The sequence below is a fragment of the Molossus molossus genome, unplaced genomic scaffold, assembly GCF_014108415.1.
Source record: "Molossus molossus isolate mMolMol1 unplaced genomic scaffold, mMolMol1.p scaffold_m16_p_13, whole genome shotgun sequence".
Classification (NCBI taxonomy): Eukaryota; Metazoa; Chordata; class Mammalia; order Chiroptera; family Molossidae; genus Molossus; species Molossus molossus.
The window spans coordinates 31,392,243-31,413,494 of NW_023425348.1; the positions used below are offsets into that span (position 1 = coordinate 31,392,243).

Here is a 21,252-nt window from a genome sequence, read left to right on the forward strand (position 1 = left end):
TAGACCAGCAGGTTAAAGTCCCTAGGAATGGTGAAACATGGTATTCACACAGGGTGGGCACAGTCATTTCTTTTCATGAACATGTGAGGCAGCTTACTTTGGAGGAGATCATGAATAACTAATGACCACATAAAACAGATGCTCTTGTCTGGAGAATGCTGCCCATGTAGTAAGCAGATGGTTGTGCTGCTTGACTGGGATCTGTCTCCATTTTCCTCACTTCTGCCATCGCTTCTGAATGAGAAAGTTTGCACTCTGATAGCCTAATAAAAAGTTTTCATCTTAGTTTAAAGAACCAAGTATTCAGGAACAAACATACATGAGGAAATGAGTCCTTGGTAAAATTTCCGGTTAGATTTTGCAGTATCTAAAGGAAGAAGTGGAATGCCAAAATCAACTCCATCTATCCCAAGGGGACTCTTAAAGCCAGTTTGAATTAAATTACTGAGTGATTTAATGTAAACACAACAATAAAACACTTCCAGACACATACAAAATAGTTAGAAATGAAGTATAAGAATTTCTTTAAAGTATAGAACCACAAAGGAAATTTGGATAACTTATTTGTATATCTTAAGTCCTAAATGTAATATGATAGTTTTTATCTGACATATTGTAAATGAATTATTATCCTGGTACATTAATATTGCAGGTAAAAAATATTATCTAAAATCCCTTGAGCTAAAATTTTCTTATATTCAGATACCAGATCAAAAGATATAAAAATTGTTCTATTTCTCTGGAGGCCTAAACAACAAAAACCTGTCACTTTCAAAGGATAATAATTTTGCTGATTGAGGTGAGAAAATGATCTTAACATTTTTTAAGATAGTCCAGAGAGGGTTATTCTAGTTGTCCAGTTACTGGTACATGCAATGAAATGTCTCCCCATGGTGTTCTAACTCATGGTGTAGAAATAGCCTAACTGGAAATATTAATTTTTATTTATATAAGTCAATGGAAATTGTTGCTTTCTTGACACTACTTATTACCTTGTCTCCCTTTCAGGAACAATATGTCATATGCTGACAATAAATAGTGTGTAGCAGAGTTGCTGTTTTGCCAAGAGTTAAGTTGGAAATCTCAGGGGCAAGAACCCTTTCAAGATAAGAAGAGCTTCTAACTTACACATATTTCTTAGCCAATACCTTGAAAATTGTAGTTTTGTTTATTTCAGGAGAGGTGTACAGACATGACCCATCTCTTGTTTTCATGTAATAAACTATTCATATGAAGAATATGGCTGGTACTGGACAATGGCAGATGACAATCTAGCAAGATTTTGATTAAAATCAGTTGCCACAAACTAGTGCATTAATACCCAAGGGGACTGATGTTTTTGAAAATTAGGTTGTTCAATGTGGTTTTGATTAGCTTTGTTGAGACACAGCTGATCTGGGACCTCTCCTAATTTTGGGTCAGGGCCCAGCTCTAGAGTTGTGCTTAAAATGAACCCTGAAATTTGGGTAGAGTTAGTAAGGTGAAGAGCTTAAAGGCAGGTGGTGGTGTGGGAGGGGCCTGTGTGGAGGCACACAGTGTTCTAGAGAGAGAATGTCACCTGCAATTGAAAAAAACAATTTAAATAGAGAGAGAGAGAACATAAATAAAAAGATGTGTTTGACGTTCTCAGTACCTTATCAACGAACAAAGGATTCAACACCGCGTAATATACTGAGCCTGTCTAGGGCTCTTGATACCCAGAACAGCAAGAGACTGACCCATGCTGGAAGAATGTACTCAGGTCATTATAACAGTAGTAGAAATGAGAGGCGACTGCCTTTTATGACAGTGCAGAGCAGAAAGAGACAAGTTTCTCTTAGGGGTTTTGGTGAAAGAGGAAGGTTATCCAAGACTCTCGAAGGAGCTGGCATTTACCATGATCCTTAAAGGGAACCGGGTGAGGTCTGCAGCATGTTTGCAGTTTACTTTCGTCTTTGACTGTGGTTTGACCCTTGCTTTATTTGTTCAGCTAGGATTGTGTCTAAGCAGAGCCTCCGCCTCTGTTCTTAACTTCAACTGCAGCCTTATCCTTTTACCCATGTGCCGGACACTCCTGGCTTACCTTCGAGGATCCCAGAAGGTAAGAAAAATAAAATTCTGGTCACTGAGTACAGCATACAAATCAAGTGCAACAGTAGCAGGTTAGTCCTCCTTAGTGTTCTTGGTCCCATTTTCTGCCTGAGTGATTGCTTCAAAGATGACAGTAAAGACCATGTCACCTGCCAGGAAGAGCAGTGAGTTATTCTAGAGAACAACAGTAAAGGCAGAGGACAATAGAAAAAGTTACTCACAGTGGCATCAAGCATGATGTTAAGCACTTCAGATGTACAATTGTGAATCCTCACAGTGATTCTAAAATCAGGCATAGCAGATGCAGAAGGAGAGGCAGAGAGGGTTTAAATCACTTGAAGATCATGAGACCAGTGAAAGGCGCAGCTAAGATCAGTCCCAGTTCTGAGTTCTGTCCACTGCAGCATGCCTCACTGAGATCCTGTTTTCAAGTAGTGACTTTTGAGCGATACATAGACTGACTGCTAGTGTTGGTGGCAATTTAGCTCTTAAAACACATACCTGTTTTGAACCATGTAATAGGCTTAGAGACGGTCTTGATGAAATAGTGATGTCACATGTGGATATTTGGTGTCGTAAAATGAAAGATTTAGGAAAACAAAAAAGCACTTTGAAAGTTAAAACTCAACTGAAATTCTGTGGTCAATTATCCTGTGAGAGTGTGTGTGTGTGTGTGTGTGTGTGTGTGTGTGTGTGTGGTGTTGTGGTTATTCCTTTCTTTACTAAGATGGTAAGGCACTGCTGGATAGACACTGATATTTTAAAAGGAGTTGTTAAAGTAAGGTCACACTGATATCCTGTGAAGTTTATATGCCCGGATTTACTATGGTAAAACTTCTCAACCTTTGCATGCAATTATATTTGGAAACTCTTTACTTTTAATGTGGCAATATGTAGAAATTGGTTGCCTACCATTGTAAAATGGTAGGTTTTGATCTCTGTGGCTGGCCATTGGCTTGGCATGAAGAGAGAGAAGATAAATGGCAGGAACTAAGCCTCAGTATTTAATGTCTTAAAGAATTATCCCCTTGTATCAAACAGGTATTCAAAGATGCTTGACATTTTATTTTTCTTAACATCAAACAGGCATTTTAAACCATGAATGAAACTGCTTTATTTAAAAAATAATCTTTTTTTTTTTTTTTTTTTACTGCAAAAGGAAATCATATATACATATAGTGAAATTCAAACATACCAGAAATATGCGGAGTGTCAGGAGAGGTTTCCCTTAATATTACTCTGCCAGAACAACTGCTGATTACAATTTGGGGTAAATGCCTACAGATACATTAATGTTAATGCCACTAATTTTAAACAATATAGGATTTATGTTTTATAACTTTTTTACCTAACCAGTATATCTTATACATTTCTTCATAGCAATAATAAGCCTTCTCACATTCTGTTTAATAGTTTAAGTGTACCATTGATTAGATATATCATAATTCATCTCACTAATTTTTAATTGGTAGGCTTCTGTCATATTTCTAAAACATTGATATTATAAACAATGCTACAGTGAAAAACTTTGTACATGTATCTTATTGACTGCATCATTTTTACACCACTAAATGATTTTTGTTTAGGTTCCAAGCAGAAGAACCAGAAGATTGTTGGATAAAAGCAGAACATTCCATATAACCTGTGGTGTTACCATCTGTATTTTCTCAGGTGAGAAAACCAAAAGATGTTAAATATTATGTTATAATAACATTTTGTAAATGGCATTTTTTTATTATTCTATAAATTATTTACTGTCACCAACTTGTAATTTTCTTATATAGCTTAATTTTTTCTTCCATATTTATTTATTTTAAAGAATTTTAGTTTTGAGTTTTTAGAGATGGAGGAAGAGAGAGAGGGATAGAAACATCTATGTAAGAAAGAAACATCAATCAGCTGCCTCCTACACGCCCCCTACTGGGGATGGATCCTGCAACCCAGTTGTGTTTCCTGACCAGGAATTGAAACAGGACCTCTCAGTCTATGGGAGGACACTCAATCCACTGTGCCACACCAGCTGGGCCTTTTCCATGTTTTTAAAGAGAGTTGTGTCTAGTGATGCTACAGAAAATAGGTCTATCTATCTATCTATCTATCTATCTATCTATCTATCTATCTATCATCTATCTATCTATAGTAAATGTTGGCCTCCAAGCTGGTAATGAATGTTTCCTAGAGTGAATAATTTCATTGACAAAGATTGGAAGCCTGCCTGGTGTGGCTCACTGGACTGTCAGTGGACTGAGTGTCGTCCCATGGACTGAGAGGTCCTGGATTCTGTTCCCAGTCAGGACACATGCCTGGGTTTCAGGCTCAACCCTCAGTAGGTGGCGTGCAGAAGGCAGTTGATCAATGTTTCCCTCTCACATCAATGTTTCTATCTCTCCCTTTCTCTCTTTCTAAATTAATTAAAAATATTTAAAACAATAAATAACATAAAAAGATTGGAAGAAGCAGACTAACAGTTTTTAAGGTCTAAAAGTAATGATATGATAGGACTTTAAATGCATCAAAATAAGATTGCAAAATGTACATTCATTAAATACAATACCACCCCAAATTATATTTAATAAATGTTTCTTTGAAAATAATATGTAGCTAGAGGAGAATATTTTAAAAATTTGTGGAGATTTATTCTGTTCAATTCCAAAAACTAGAATCTTGGATTTTAAGTCATTTTAAAATAAAATTTTATTCTGAGTGCTTATATAATACTTTTAAAAAATTTGGAACATAAAGTAATAAATATATAGATTACATACATGGTCTCTGTAGATGGATTATGTAGGATTTATCCCCAGCTGCCCTTACTGAGAACATGCATATGAAGTTCTTAGGGTCGAATTTGTTATTATGATTTACAGTCTCAGGGATTAATTATCTCAGTGGCATAACCCCTGGCGTTTTCATCTGGTTGTTATTTGTAGGACAGAGTTGTTTTGATGCTAGGGACCTCTGGTCTGGATATTTATGTAAGCCCATTTTGAATCAGGAGTGTTTTGATACAGCTATTACCAGACATCATTAAACTTTCAGCTTTTTAAAAATTGCCAAGTATCTCTTTACTGTTTTATTCCTGAACATCTATCTTCCCATTGGTCATTGCCCCTTGTGGAGGTGAGAGATGGAGATGGAATTAGGGCTCCAGTACAGCTCGAGTCTGGGGATGGAGTAAGAGTTTGGGAAGAGATGACAGTCCAGGGGTGTGATAAGGGTTAGGGATGGGTTAGACTAGGGAGGAGGATCATGAAACAATGGCGCATTCATAGCTTGATTTGCTCTAAACTGTACTTGCGTCCAAATATTCTGGTTCAGTTAGAGAACAATCACGAGATGAGACAATGTAGAGTACTGCCATGAAGGAGCATGTTTTCCAGAGGGTCTGCATTCTGCCCCTGGCTAGTGGTCTGACCTTAGCTAAGACACCTTTCTAACCTTAGTTTTCTTATCTGTAAAATGGGGATGATTTTACCTACCTCATTGTTTAATTGTGAGTATTAAATGAGAAAATCTATACAAAGTGCCTGGCATAGCTTTCTCTCTGCTGCCTAAAATTAGAAGATTAGAAGCCCTGAATTCTTCTGACTTAAAAGGCCTTTTAAGGGAGGTGTCTCATATAGCTATTGCCTAGGACTTTTATTCAGGAGAATTCAGAAAGAATGGCAATTCCGATAAGGGAGCCTTCACACTTTTGAGCCATCAAGTATGTAGTTAACATACAAATCATTAATTTCAAATAAAGGGATTTTTTTTTTTTTGGTATGTGCCCCTAGCTGGAACCGAACCCAGGACTCTCTGGTCCGCAGGCTGATGCTCCAACCACTGAGCCAAACTGGCCAGAGCAAGGGATTTTTTTTTACTATTAATTTATGAAGTGATGAAGTTATAGGAGATAGTTTTGCTTAAACAATGTTTTGTACTTGTGCCAAAGTTGAATTTCACCTAGATATCCTTTGTTTTATTTCTTTGAAACCTTGTCCTTGCTTGTTCATTAAACCACTTCCAGTTTCCTGGTCACTTTTTATGAGACGCTCTTCCCTCCTTGAATTTGATCACAGGCAGGAGCTTATAAATCCTTTAAATAATTTTTAGGTTAGTTAGTATTCTAGTCTTTCTCTCTCATTTTGATTTGTCTTTGTGAGTAACTCAAATATCTTGGCCTATTTATATGTCATATGCTAGGTTTGAGGGAATTGTAGTTTTCTGGTTTCTACAAGATGTCTTCTTTTGAATCACTACCTCTATGTATTTGTGTAAACTGTCATAGTTTACTAAGCAATTTTGGATTACTTATTGCATTAAATTTCTTATTTCTGTTGCATATTTTTAAACTCCTCCCCCAAGGATATTTTCGTAATGATTTTTAGAGAGAGAGAGAGAGAAACATTGATCTGTTTCTTCCTATATGTCCCCAACCGGTATCAAACCTACAACCTAGGTATGTGCCCTGACCTAGAATTGAATCCACAACCTTTTGGTGTACAGGACAATGCTCCAACCGACTGAGCCACCTGACTGGGGACTCTTTCTTTCATTTTACAGGGAAGCAACTTGAGGTAGGCAAGCAATACAATCGCCAAGAAAATAGATTCCCAACTAATTTTCTGTTGTTCTTAACAGTACAGTATAATGTGCTGTTGGTTCAAACCGTATTTCACATATAAGAAAAGGTTAGAAAGGGAGGAGGGCTTTATAGTTTAATAAACAAGGTCATTTACTCCTTCCTTGTCCAACCTTCTCAATATAATTTTCTTCTTGCCCTGGCATGCCAAAATGAATTTGTCAACTCAATTTCCTAACACTTTTATATTTTGTATGAGCTGCGAGTTAGTCGAGCATGCTGTTTATTGTGCCATTGTAGATAGATTATTAAATGGTAACTATTATTTTCCTGAGTTTTGCCCCATGAAGTGGTTACCAACACTTTTGCTATTGAGTTTAGGACCTTACGATTTGAAGTGGTAGACTGTGAACAATTTTCACTGGTTTAAAGCCTTTCAGTGAGCCTGTATTTTAGGTTCATTGGCAGTGAAGTATACAAGACATAGGACAGGCTTGGGGTTATGGGAGCTGTGAAAGGTACGGAACATCTAAAATATCCAGGAGCTGCTCAAGTAAATTAATGCTCATATTATTATACTACTTGCTTATGTAAGTGTTTGTGTGTGTGTGTGTGTGTGTGTGTGTGCGCGCGTGTATGCACATCTGTATTTTTTCTCTTTTTTTTTAACTTTGACTTCTTAGGGTTGTTTTAGTCTAGCTTTAAAAATTCTGTTTTCATGGTATTAATACTGAAACTGCCTATAATCAAGGTTGTTTGTGTCTTTAAATTCCCTTTTTAAATTTAACATTTTATTGTTCACATAGCTGTCAAAATTTGACCTTCTATTTACTTAGAAAGAGGAATGACTCCTCTTCCTAGAGCATACCTGAAAACCCCCACTGACTTGCACCTGGTGTGATTCTGCAGGTGTGCATGTGGCTGCCCACCTGGTGAACACCGTCAGCTTCTCAGAGAACTACAGAGAGGATTTCGTTGAACTGAATGTAGCAAGATACCGAGATGAGGTGGGTGGTGTCTGTCTCCTCAATTTTCTTTCAGTAGTTGTGAGATGACTAATGAGGGTCTGTGATTTTCACAGAAAATGTGTACCTTGCTGCTTCTTTTGAGTGCTTTTAAATGCAGCTGTCAAGCTGAGTTTTATTCCTTTTCAATTGGAAATATAGGTAATTACTATTTCACAGTCTCTCCTGCTGAAAATGGGAGTTTGGAGAGTGTCTACTTTTTATGTTGTGCCGTGTTCAGATGGCTGCCACTCAGGCTTGCCGTCTGCCTCCCAGTGACGTTTGTCTAATTCTTGTTATGCAATGGGACTGTCAACAGTGCTGTTCCAGGGTAAAAATCTTTTAATAATTCAGCAACTGTACTTGGGGGAAACAGGGCAGAAAAACAGGTTGATCATTTGAGGATCCTGGATAATTAGCTTATTTGACATAAAACATATTATGCATTTTAATGGTTCATTCATTTGTTTTATTTTTAATTATTTTTATTAATTTTTTTGTTACAGATGTTTCTCCTTTTTCCCCCATTGACACCCTCCTCCTCACCCCCTCACCCCCGCCACCCCCGCCACCCCATCCACAGCTTTGTTGTCCGAGTCCATTGGTATGCATACATGCATATAAGTTCTGTGGTTTATCTCTTCCTCTCCAACATACCCTCTTCTGGATTTTGTCATTCTGTACCCTACCTTTATGTCTCTAGGTCAATTTTGTTTATTAGTTTGTTTAGTTCATGATATTCCATAAATAAGTGAGATCATGTGATATTTGTCTTTCCCTGCTTGGCTTGTTTCACTTAGCATAATACTCTCCAGGTCCCTCCATGTCATCTTATATGATAAGAGATCTTTCTTTCTTACAGCTGCATAGTATTCCATTGTGTACATGTACTACAGCTTTTTTATCCACTCATCTACTGATCAACACCTGGGTTGTTTCCAGATCTTAGCTATTGTAAATAGTGCTGCTATGAATATAGGGGTACATATATTCTTTCTGATTGGTATTTCAGGCTTCTTAGGGTATATTCCTAGAAGTGGGATCACTAGGTCAAATGGAAGTTCAATTTTTAACTTTTTGAGGTAACACCATAGTGTTTTGCATAGTGGCTGCACCAGTCTGCATTCCCACCAGCAGTGTACTAGAGTCCCCTTTTCTTCACACCCTCGCCAACATTTGTTGCTTGATGATTTGTTGATGGATGCCATTCTGACAGGTACGAAGTGATATCTCATAGTTGTTTTAATTTGCATCTCTCTGATGATTAGTGATGTTGAGCATTTCTTCATATGTCTCTTGGCCATTTGTATGGACTTTTTGGAGAGGTATTTATTTAGGTCTTCTGCCCATTTTTTATTTTGTTTTATTTTTTTTTATCCTCACCTGAGGACATTTTTGGATTTATCTTCATATAGAGCGGGAGAGAGTGAGGGAGGAAGAGAGAGAGAAACATCATTGTGAGAGAGACACATTGAGTGGCTGCCACTCACACGACCTCAACTGGGGCTGCGGACAAACTGCAACCAAGGTACATGCCCTTAGTGGGAACCGAACTCGGGACTCTCGGATCCACAGGCTGATGCTCTAACTGCTGAGCAAAACTGGCCAGGGCAGGTCCTCTGCCCATTTTTTAATTGGGTTCTTTGTCTTCCTTTTGTTGAGTAGTATGAGTACTCTATATATTTGGAAATTAATTCCTTATCTGATGCATCATTGGCAATTATGGTCTTCTATATGGTGGGTTCCCTTTCCATTTTGATGGTTGTTTCTCTTGCTGTGCAGAAGCTTTTGTGTTTGATGTAGTGCCATGTGTTCATTTTTTCCTTTGTTTCTCTTGCCTTAGGTGTTGTATTACTGAAAATTATGCTGTGTATGATGTCTGAAATTTTGTTGCCTATGTTTTCTTCTAGATTTTTATGGATTAACGAGTTGCATTTAAGTCTTTTGCCCATTTTGAGTTTATTCTTATGTATAGTGTAAGTTGGTGGTCTAGCAAGTAGCTGTCCAATTTTCCCAACACCATTTGTTGAAGAGACTGTCTTTACTCCACTGTATGCTCTTGCCCCCTTTGTCAAATATTAATTGAGCATATTGTCTTGGGTCAATTTCTGTTTTGTTTTGTTTTAATCTTTGAAATAGTTGACCTCAAATTGAATATTCTAGCAGGCAATATCTGACTTAGGGGTGCTTTTCTCCGTGTGCAGCTGCCCATGAAATAAAACTGTATGTGTAAGGTGCCAGGCCAGAGCCTGATGAGATATGCACAGTCTGGGTTGGATCTCTGTTGCTCAGGACTCTTATCCTGTCCTCACGTTGCCCTTGCCTCATGCCAAGACTGCATTAAAACCCCACTGTTCGGTTGTATGAGTTCTTTATACATTTTGGAGGAATCTAATGAACAAAATAAACTGATGAACTAAATAGGTCCAGAGGCATGGATGCTTGAAACAGACTGAAAGATCTCAGAGGGGAGGGTGGGGGTGGGGGACCGGAAGAGATTAACCAAAGAATTTATATGCATATATGCATAGCCCATGGACACCGACAATAGTGTGGTAAAGGCCTGGTGTGGGATGGTGGGGTGGGTGGAGGTGGGATGTGGGGAACCATCTGTAATACTGTCATCTGTAATACTGTCAGCAATGAAAAATAAACTTAACAGACAAACAAACCCCACTGCTGAGTTTTCCATTTGCTCAGAACCTTGCCTGTTCTGCTAAGTCTGGTAGTAACTTCATAAGATTATTCCCATCTTCTCCCACTCCATTTTCTCCTCCACATATCACCAGACTTATCTAGATTAATACTGCTCATATGTTTGACCTCCTTCCCTAAACAAATCAAAAAAGTAACAACAAACACAGAAACAAATCTCAAAACCCAAATAACAGGCTATCTCTGATAAACCTTTTGACTATGCTAGTGTTTTTAAAAACCAGTATGATTTCATTGATCTGGATTGGGGCCAGGCATTGTTATTTTACAAAGCTAACCAGGTGATTGTAGTGTGCACCTGGCATTAAGAACACTGTGAAGTTCAGCTTCCTAGCCTGCCAGCGGAAGCTCTTCTCGTGTAGCGATATCAGACCAGCGCCATCGCTTTCCTGTTTACCACTACATCCGCCCATTCCTCTGTCCTCCTCTGCAACTTCCTTTTCTAACTTTTCCTTCTTTGTTCCTCTTTTATTTTATAATCCATATGTGTTTTTTTTTCCCTTTATTGATTATAGAGAGAGAGAAAGTGAGAGGGAGAGAGAGGTAGAAACATTGATGAGAGAGAACATCGATTGGCCGCCTCCTGCACGCCCCCCACTGGGGATTGGGCCCACAATCTGGGCATGTGTCCTGACCGGGAATCGAACTGGCAGCCTCTTGGTGCATGGGTCATGCTCAATCCCTGAGCCACACCGGCTGGACTACTCCATATGTCTTTAATAACTATAATGCTTATGTTATTTTAATGTAATATACTTTTGCTTAACATTTCAATACTATTAGTCATTAAATTCATTTTAAGAGGAATATATATGTTCAGTATAAAATAGCTTAAAACTCCCAAGTACATGAAAATTAAAAGCTTCTCCATCAAAAATAGCCACAGTTAATAATTTTATGTTTTTTTTTAAGATATTTTAAGTGGCATTTTATGATATATATTTCTCAGCAGTTGTTTCCATAAATGCATTTATTGTAGCAGGTATATCAGAAAGTTTAAATGTATCTTAGTCCCTTCATATTAACAGGCTATATTTTACTTTTAGTCTTTTCTTTATTCACAGATGTTTAGGATGATTTCTAGTTTTGTTATGACCCACATGCCAATACATTTATTTTTTTGTACACTACTTCGAGGCAGATTCATAGAAGTAGAATTTTGGTTTCAAAGATGTGCTCATTTTTAGTTTTGATGGGCATTGTCAAATTTTCTTTCAAAAAGTCTTCACACACTTCTAGCAAGTTTGTCAGAATGCTTATTTCTACACCTCACTTTAAAAAGAAAAAAAAAAAGCCAATCTGATGGATGAAAAAGGTAACTAATCATTTTAATTTGTTTCCCCTTTCTTTAGTTCTTTTCTTTTTCTCTCCCTTTTTTCTCCTTCTCTTATTTCTTTTAGTAAATATTTTTGAGCACCTTGCAGGTACTGGCAACGTGCTAGATAAAGATGAAAACCTATACGCACACGCATGGATGCTTGAACACGTATATTCTTCTGTGAATGGTCTTTGGAAAGGATGGGATTGTGCCATTCAGCTTACTGTTTTTGCTTCGTGCTTCCACTCTGCCTCCTCCAGATCTTCAGTGACCCATCTCCAACCTGTGATAGGGGCACATTCTTGATGGCCTATTGAATGTGCCTCATCTTGTCATCTCTGAAACCATCTCTTACTCTTACATTCCATCTTTATTCTGTGGCCATATTAAATTGTTCTATAGCTACTGATTTCATTTTGTCCGCTCATCTTCTATTTGTAATAATCGTTTATGTATTGGATTACTCTACGTTACCCATTGGCCCGGTATAGAAGTTATTTGACCCATTTGACCTAAGCCAGAGGAGCTATTCCTAAGCAAGTGGTCCTTATTCAAGGCCCCTGAAATTGTATCATACAAAAAGCCTCCTACTTTGTATATACCTGGCCTGACCCCAGACTCAATGAAGGCACATGAAAGAAATTCAGAAATTGAGCAGTATTAAACACCATTGGTATTAAAAATTAATCCACAAATTTACTGGGAATTAATCTAAATTTCCCAGAATATAGAAAAACAGTTGAATAAGATTCATTATACCATGAGAGATATAATCTAAATAAAACACTAACAATATTAATGTTTTATATTTCTGAATGACAGGAACCATTCCTCCTTATTTATCGTCACTACTTTTCACAATATTTGCAATATAGGTTCTCAGTGAGTATTTGTTGCATTGAATTTACAGTGTACAATCCCTCCTATATATATTATCACTTTCGGCACACTGCAGGTGTAGTTTGGTAATTGCTATATTAATGTTTCCACATTAGAGTGAAAAATACTGAGTTTCAAGTTGGTCAAAGGGTGAGCTTAAGGCCATTGCATTAGCTTTTAATTAGCATAAAGACGAAAGCTTATGACTCTGACTCCTCATCCACTATTCTTCCTTTCTCAGAAGGATAGACTTCTTTGAGTTGGATTTGTACTTGTTATAATCTCCTTTAGCATCATGTAACCATTACAAAACTTGAGTTGTATTTCCTTTGGCAGAATAGTATTTTAAACACTTAATACATAAATTCATACCTAGCTAGAGTCCTCATAGAATTTTATATTATCAATGTTTTATCTTTCAAATATTTTTTCCCCTTTTTTTCAGGACCCTAGAAAACTTCTCTTCACAAGTGGTAAGTTGTTATTCATTGCTCTTTATTAAAGTTCAGGAAAATTTATGAAAATAAGCATCATCAAATTGTATGGCAATTAGATGTATGTTAAAATACAATGTATAGACATTTGTGCATCAGAAAAAATATTAGGAGTTCAAGTGTAAAATGGTAATGACGGGGCAAACAGTTGGGGTTCAAATGAAGAGCAAAAGTAAATGCATGTGTGTTTCATATGTTCTCCCAAAGAAAACAATATAATGCCACATGCTTATTGAGGAACCTGCTTTTTGCACCCTGCTGTGGCAACTGCTATTGGAGATCATACATGTGGACTAGGTTCCTAGCTCTCAACGTGCTGGAAAGAAACATCAAACACTCTGAACATCAGTGTAGTTCTGATAATTCAGTAATTTAGTAGAATTCTTTGTAATCTTAGTATGTATAAAAGAGAGGAGACACAGTCATTAAAATCAGTATTTTTCTTGAGATGTATTCCCTTTTTTATTTATAATTTACTTTTCCTCTCAAGCATATTATCCATGAAATCTTAGTCTAGACTGTTAATTTGTTATTCAAAGCACTTTTGAATATCCCAAACTTTTGCCATGATGTTAGTAAGATTCATATCAAAATTCTTCTCTTTTCAACTTTACATTTATACTGATGAAAGGAGAAAAATGTATTATGGAGGATTTTTAGCATATATTTCAGAGATTATGACTAGTAGGTAGTTGAGTTGGTCTATCATAAAATAAAGACTTGGATGTAACACCCTATTAAGGATCAGAATTGCGTATGGAACTAAGGCATGGCCCTGTCACATGCATTATTTTTCTTTTCTGTTACTTCTATGATTAAAAAATAACAAGAAATCAGATGTTTTCCACATTTATGTCACATTTATATGTTTCGATTTATAAAATATATTTTGTCTGTATTTTATGATATTTGCCACTTGCAAAGTATTTCACTGTTTTCTCTTTAGGAACGCAAATAATTTAGTTTTGTCTACAACTTTGCTCATTGAAAACATAGTTTTATTTGAGCCTTACGAATTGGATGAGAAATGGAGGGGAGAAAAAGCAGAAAAATAAAACCTTATTTATGAATTCGTGTATTTTTTGGTTTATATGAATTAATTTAACATAAATAATAAGAACTTTGTTTTGATACTATTTTCTATAGTACACAGTATAGTTGAAGCCTTGGAACATTTGAAATGTTTTAAAAAGTTTAGTTTACAAAGATACAAAATTTTTCTTATATAAAAAAAGACACTACATTAAGAAACTTAGTATATTTAACTTCTAAATAAACAGGTGATCTCTAGACTCCTAAGCATGAAACCCAATCACCTTCTGTTCTTTCCCAGAGATTCCCATGAGTGATGTTTGACTAAGTATAGACAATGCTTAAAAACACAAATTTTCTGGCTTCATCCTAGAGAGTCAGTCTGTCAGGGTAGGACCTGGCAATGTGCTTTATTAACCTTCCCACTTACCTTGGGAGCTTCTGTTTTACCCTTACAGAGCATCTCATCATACTCTTGAGCCTAACTTCTCACTGCCAACTCTATTTCACCTACTCTCTTATCTTACTGTCTTTTTATTACCTGGTCAACTCCTGCTTAACCTTTATGTCTCAACTGACTTGTACACATTCCTCCCTAATTCCACTAGGCAGAGCTGGCCTCTTCTTGGTCTGCGTTCCTAAAGATACATAGTGAAAATGCTAAGCTGTCAAACAATTTATTTCCTTACATATACTATCTTTTCCACTTGAATATGAGCTTTTCCAGGGTGGGACAATGCTATCCCAAGGGCATGCAAGGCCCCAGGCAAATATGTTTGTGGAGTTTCTGCCAATACAAACCATTTGCATCCCCACAAAATCAGCATGTCAGGATCATTTTGGTGGCCCAGTCCATCATTTAATGAAAGCAGGAGCCATCCGCTTCCCTGGACTCGTTTGGAATGAGGATGGGCATCTTAAGGATGAGTCTAGAGCTCCTCCTGCATCTGATTGACCCCACTGAACAGGAGCAGGTGAGAGAACAAGGCAGAATCTAAGGATAGTAATGGGATGAGCGGCATTGTTTTCTACAAATAGACCTAATCTAGCTTTGTTTTACTAGTACATCTCTGACTAAGACTGTTGTAGCTATCTTTGAATGACGTCAGGCATAGCACCTAGGAAAAATTAAGATCCTGATGAAGGAATGCGTGGATGCTTTCAGCTGTTCTAGTGATAAAGAACATTTTGTTATTGGTTGACTTGTTTCCTAGATTTTAGTTTGTTTAATGTTGCATCGTCTTTTCTCTGGGTCTTTAAAATTTTTGCAATGTAACCTAGGTCTGAGAAATTAAGACTGACCTATAGAAAATGAAGCTTGTGGCAGTAAAAGTGACACAAAATTATAGCTAGACTCACAAGTAAGAAATGTTAAAAGCATTTCAATTAGGAATTTAAGAAATAAAATAAGTTTAAAATATTGGGTTGCTCAAACATTCATTTAAAAACATGTACTACATATCGCCAAATTTGGTAGTGCCTTATATGATGAGAATAAAATTCACAGTGTCCGATTTCTATTAGAAAAACCCGCATAAACAAATATAGTTATGGTTCCAGTTATGTTGGGGAAAAAAGATAATGAATACATGATGGTATATTTCTGACCATATCTGGGCATAGATGAAAGTGATCTCTCAGTTTCATCTAGAAATGGCAGCATAGTGAAATTATTCATCTTAAAGGCTACTAATTAATGAATCTAATATGCATAGATAAAAAACAATAAGAGTAAACATTCAAGCATGTTATTTTCTAAGGAAACATATAGATTTTGCTTCATAACTTGAAGGACTCCAAGAGTTCACAGTGTACTTCACTTTGGCAAGTAACTTTGTCCAATGAGGTTAGACTAACCTAATGGTTTCCAACCTGTGCTTCCCATCTGTTGGAATATGCGTGGGAAGAGAGGCTAATATTCTTGGATTTAGCTAAACTGTCATTTCAGGCTAGGTTAGGGTACCCTTTGATATACCTCAAAGGCACATAATGTTTAGCTCTCTTTTAGCACATAATGCCCTGTGCTGCAATTTCCGCTGTATCCTGTCCTCCAAACTAGAATAGGATCTCCTGTAGAGCAGGATTCATTTTTCCTCTGGCACTTAGCAGTATACTATAGATGCCCGGGAAATATTCACTAAAGGAATAAAAGCCACTTGTTTAACTTTAATACTTGATGCATAGACCTTCTCTACAATATTCTAGATAATCTGTCAGCCAGATTCTATTTGTTTATGTCCAGTGACAAAAAAAAAAAAAAAGAATCATACTTCTTAAGATATCACACCACCCCATCCTTTGGACCTCTCTAATTGCAATATTTTTTATTGCAAATTATAAGTAAGTTTTTCTTCCTCACTGACCTGAAGTCTATTACTTTGTAAATTATAAACTCTGGCCTTTACCTACTTCTGGAAGATAGAAAAAAACAAACGAATGCTTTACATAAAAATGGTAGCTTCAGCCCTGGCCGGTTTGGCTCAGCGGTTAGAGCGTCGGCCTGCGGTCCGGAGAGACCCGGGTTCAGTTCCCGCTAAGGGCATGTACCTTGGTTGCAGTTTGTCCCCGGCCCTGGTTGGGTCGTGTGGGTGGCAACCACTCGATGTGTCGCTTTCACGTCGATGTTTCTCTCTCTCTTTCTCCCTCTCCCTCTATCTGAACAAAATATCGAAAAATGTCCTCGGGTGAGGATAAAAAAAAAAAAAAAAAAAAAAATGGTAGCTTCATTAATCTGAAAGAACATTAAAAAGCATTGAATTGATTCTCCTTAGTTTACAGATGAGAGTCATTGAGATTGCAGTTTGGCCTAAGGGAGAGTAACAGGATCATAATGCCAGAAAAAACATACCATTGGTCAAGCTGTCTGGGGTTTCTTCTTTGTTGTTGTTAATCCTCACTTGAGGATATTTTTTCCATTGATTTTTAGGGAAAGAGGGAGGGAGAGGGGGTAGATGGAGAGAGAGAGATAGAGATATCAATGTGAAAGAGGCACATTGATTGGTTGCCTCCTGAACACCCCCCTTCCCCCCAAGGTTTGGGGATGGAACCTGCAATCTAGATACATGTCCTTGACCAGAATGGAACCTGTGCCCCTTTGTTTCAAGGACCTACACTCTACCCGCTGTGCCTCACGGCCAGGGCAGAGGTGTGTCCTCCATCTTCAGATGACTGAAGTGGACTATTTACCCTCTCTAAGTTTTTTTTTTTTTTATCCTCACCCGAGGACATTTTTCCATTTTTTGTACAGATAGAGTGGGAGGGAAAGAGAGGAAGAGAGAGAGAGAGAGAAACATCGACGTGAAGGGACACATCGAGTGGCTGCCACCCACACGACCAACCAGGGTCGGGGACAAACTGCAACCGAGGTACATGCCCTTAGCGGGAACCGAACCTGGGTCTCTCCGGACCGCAGGCGGACGCTCCAACCGCTGAGCCAAACTGGCCAGGGCCCCTCTCTAAGTTTTTCAAATGTATTTTTCATCTTCTGCTGTAAAAGGAGTTTTCTAGTTAAATGTTTGAGGAAATATCTGTTTAAATTTAAACTGGTTTCTTGACTTCAGTACTTCTTAGAGACTTTAATACACTAATGTGCCCTGTGACTTCTCAAGGAATGGTTATAACTTTTCTGTGTAATAGAAATTAATATCCCAAAGAATTAGTGCTCAAATAATACACTTTGGAAATTGTGCCTCTATTCTAAACACACTGTTTTTTCAGGTGTCCTCTTGATGAAGTGATTTGCGAACATTCCGTAACTAATCTTGACATGTTTAGAATCACATAGGAAACCTTGTATGTAGACACAGCAGACATTCATGAATCTCTAATAAAAACACTGGAAAGACCTTCAGCCACAAATTTCACATGATGGAGCCATCTGGGATTCCATCATTTATTTATTCACTTGATCACATAAGGATCTCTTTTTTTAATTACTTGAAACTAGAGAGACTTCTTTTTTCTTCAAATTTATTGAGTTATAATTGAAGAACATTGAATCATACATATGTAAATTACGCTACCTTATTGGTTTTGACATACATTTACACATGTAAAACCATGACCAAAATCAAGATAACAAATATATTCATCATTCTAAATTGTTTTTTCCCCTTTATAATGCATCCTACCCACTACCCCTCCTAGCAACTAATCTGCTTTCTATCACTGAAGAATGGTTTGAGTTTATACTCTTTGTTGTTGTTGTTAGGGGATCTGGCTTTTTTTACTCAGCCTAATAATTTTATAATTCATCTATGTTGTTGTGTATATGTCAATAGTTCATCATTATTATTTTTTTAAACCACTGATTACTTTTCCAGGTCCAGATAACAATACCACACTTGTTTATCCACTGGGGGATATTTGAGTTGTTTACAGGCCTTAACTATTAAAATAAAGTGGCTATGAACATTTCTGAACACATCTTTGTGTGGATGTGTTTGTTTCTCTTGGGTAAATATCTTGGGAGTGGGAAGGCTGGGCCATTTTGCAGGCATGCTGTTCTTTTTAAGTAGTATTTTTCTGTGCTAGGACTCTTTTAGTGTGAACTAGTGTAGTTATCTTGCTCTGCCCTTACCCCTAAGAAGTGAATCCGCACCTGGGGCAGTGGGAAGGATGATGGGAAAGGGAGTGCCCTGGGAAGGAAGTGGAGAGAAGAGATGGCTAGGCTTGGCCACATCGAGGAAAGCCAAGTGTGGCTAGGCTTCCAACTTTGTGTATTGCAAGATGTGAGGAGGAAAGAATATTAACGTATTAAGTATCCAAGGAGTAACTCCCTTATTGCTTGGGTGACCTTTTACATGTAGAAACTTGTTTCTACTGTGCTAAATTTCTAACATTTTGGCTTTTTTTTTTTTTTTTTAATGACTCTTAACTCTCTGGAATTCTAATAATGGACATCTGTATTATTATTCTGTTGTATTCAGCTTATCTGCTTCTGCTACTGTCATATAGTGCGTGATGGCTCTTCTGTTTCCTAGGTGGTTCCTTGACAAGCAGAGAAGTGGGGAGATGTCTATACTTTTGGAAACAGAATTGTTTTATTAGTTTTCTATGAGGATTGAAGATGAAATCTCTCAGCCAGGACAGTTAGAAGTTACTGTTGCTTATATAATTTTAAGAGTAAATAAAGATAATTTATACACAGGATATTTTATTTGGTAGGGAAAAAAATGAGACTATGTTTATTTTTGCTCTTTCTGATATAGTACATGAGCTATTAATTTAAGACATGCTATATGAGCTAACACTGGATTTGTAGCAATCTAACATGTCAATATTAATTTTAATAACTAACATGTTTTCACATTTTAAAAAATATATAAATGTTATATCATATCCAAAGGACTGATTTCAGCATGTTTCCCTTCTAGAAGAAATATTTCTGCAAATGTTCTGAAAATATCAATCCTGTAATTTTTTTTCTTGAAGTCTACTGTTTTTTTGTTCTACATTTGAAGTTGTGGTTTTAGGAAGCTTTAGGTTTTGTTTATGTTTTTAAATATATTCTAGATAAGAAGTCCAAAATAAATTATTTGAAATTAAAACTGAAGGAGGTATTAATTCTATAAAAGGGGAGAGGAGAAAGTAAGGGAGTTTAGTACCCTGGTAGGGATAACCAAACCAGTAAGGGTGTTGAACGTCAATCCTGTCTCATGTATTAATTACTGACATTTGGTATAGTATATACCTATAGAAATATTCACCATTATGAGTGGATATTTCAAAATACAAAACAAACTGTTCTATTAAAGGTAGGAAAGAATGTTTTGTCTTAAGAACCTTGAAATTATATTAATTAAAAAAAAAAAAGGAGGTTTTTTGAGAGAGAGCATACAAGGAGATCTCTGATTTGAACTGGACGTCCCACAAAGCCAGCATGATACTTTGGATTTTAAGGCAATAATTTTTTGTACTTTTTTTCTCAGGACGACTTAAGTTAAAATGTATTTATGTACATTTTTTTATAGTTCCTGGCCTGACAGGAGTGTTCATGGTATTGGTGCTGTTCCTGATGATTACAGCTTCCACATATGCTATCCGGTAAGTGGCAGAGTCACGATTTCCACATTTACTGCTCATATTATTTAGATTTTCTTCATATTATATTCATTTTCGTGTGTAGAAAAACTCTTGATTAACCAGAATGCTTAGCCAATGCAGTTTTCTGATGAATAGACAGTTGTGGGTAACTAAGGGTGACGTAAAGACATTTCTATATATATCATTTCCTGTTTTTTTGGGGAAAAAATCTCTTTGTTTTAGTCAAATATTCTAGGTTGGTAAGGAATTGTGTATGGAGATTTTTTAAACTAAGGAAATTTGAGTTCTTCAGGGCATTCTTCTGGAGGATCATGTATCTATGAGACATGGGATTTAATTCAATGTGTATACACAGGAACATATCACTTAAAATCGTTCTACAACTCATTTCCTGATATGAATTTGTTTTGCTGTAATTTAATTCAATATTCCAAACAAAGCTTTGGAAAAATGGTTAGCTGACATCTGCTAAAATAATCGGAAATATCTGCATTCACATTATTCTTCTAGTTACAGGATTTTAAGCAATTGCAGACACACATTTTTATGAACATTTTCACATGTTCTTTCTGGTGGATACATCTGTTTTTCACAACATTTTACAGTATCTTATGTTACTGGTGAAATTTCTTGGTTAAGAAAGCAAAAAGAAGAAACAGTATATAACCTTCAAAAATAGTCATTCTATTTGTTGAGGTTTGAAATATAATGGAAACATACACATGCACATGCTTTGGAAATAATTGCCCTACCCCATGTTCGGATGAGTCTATCTTTGCACTTCTAAACACATCTATGCACACAAACACACACAACAAAACCTCAGAAGTCAGCACTTAGAGATTCACATGATAAACTTCCTGATATTATGTTTATATTCTTCATTCTTCCTGCTTTTGCTCACTCATGCCCCATGTCTTACTCTACCAAAAACATTCTTTCTCTTCCTTTCACTCTTCTGATCTCTGTCTCTTCATGTCTATATGTATTTAACCAAACTTGTATCATATTGTACGTACTATTCTAAAACTGCTTTTTACTTAAATCTTGTTATGAACATTTTTTCTTTACTGATGGCACAGCGTATGACCATGTAGACATACATTACCCTCCTAGCCACCTATTGTTGGA

The 21,252-nt window shown here is 36.7% G+C and overlaps 1 protein-coding gene across 3 annotated transcripts in view; it reads left to right on the top strand.

Annotated features, from left to right (window-relative positions):
• Nucleotides 1-21,252, top strand: part of NOX4 (NADPH oxidase 4) — a 162,606-nt gene that overhangs the window by 21,100 nt on the left and 120,254 nt on the right. For 2 of the 3 annotated variants that reach the window (XM_036258165.1, XM_036258166.1), the window contains exons 3-7: nucleotides 1,970-2,080; nucleotides 3,657-3,741; nucleotides 7,544-7,641; nucleotides 12,996-13,023; nucleotides 20,049-20,121. In XM_036258165.1, coding sequence (XP_036114058.1) covers nucleotides 1,970-2,080; nucleotides 3,657-3,741; nucleotides 7,544-7,641; nucleotides 12,996-13,023; nucleotides 20,049-20,121 — 395 coding nt within the window. The remainder of the gene's footprint in view (nucleotides 1-1,969; nucleotides 2,081-3,656; nucleotides 3,742-7,543; nucleotides 7,642-12,995; nucleotides 13,024-20,048; nucleotides 20,122-21,252) is intronic. The other variant, XM_036258167.1, reaches the window with a different exon arrangement.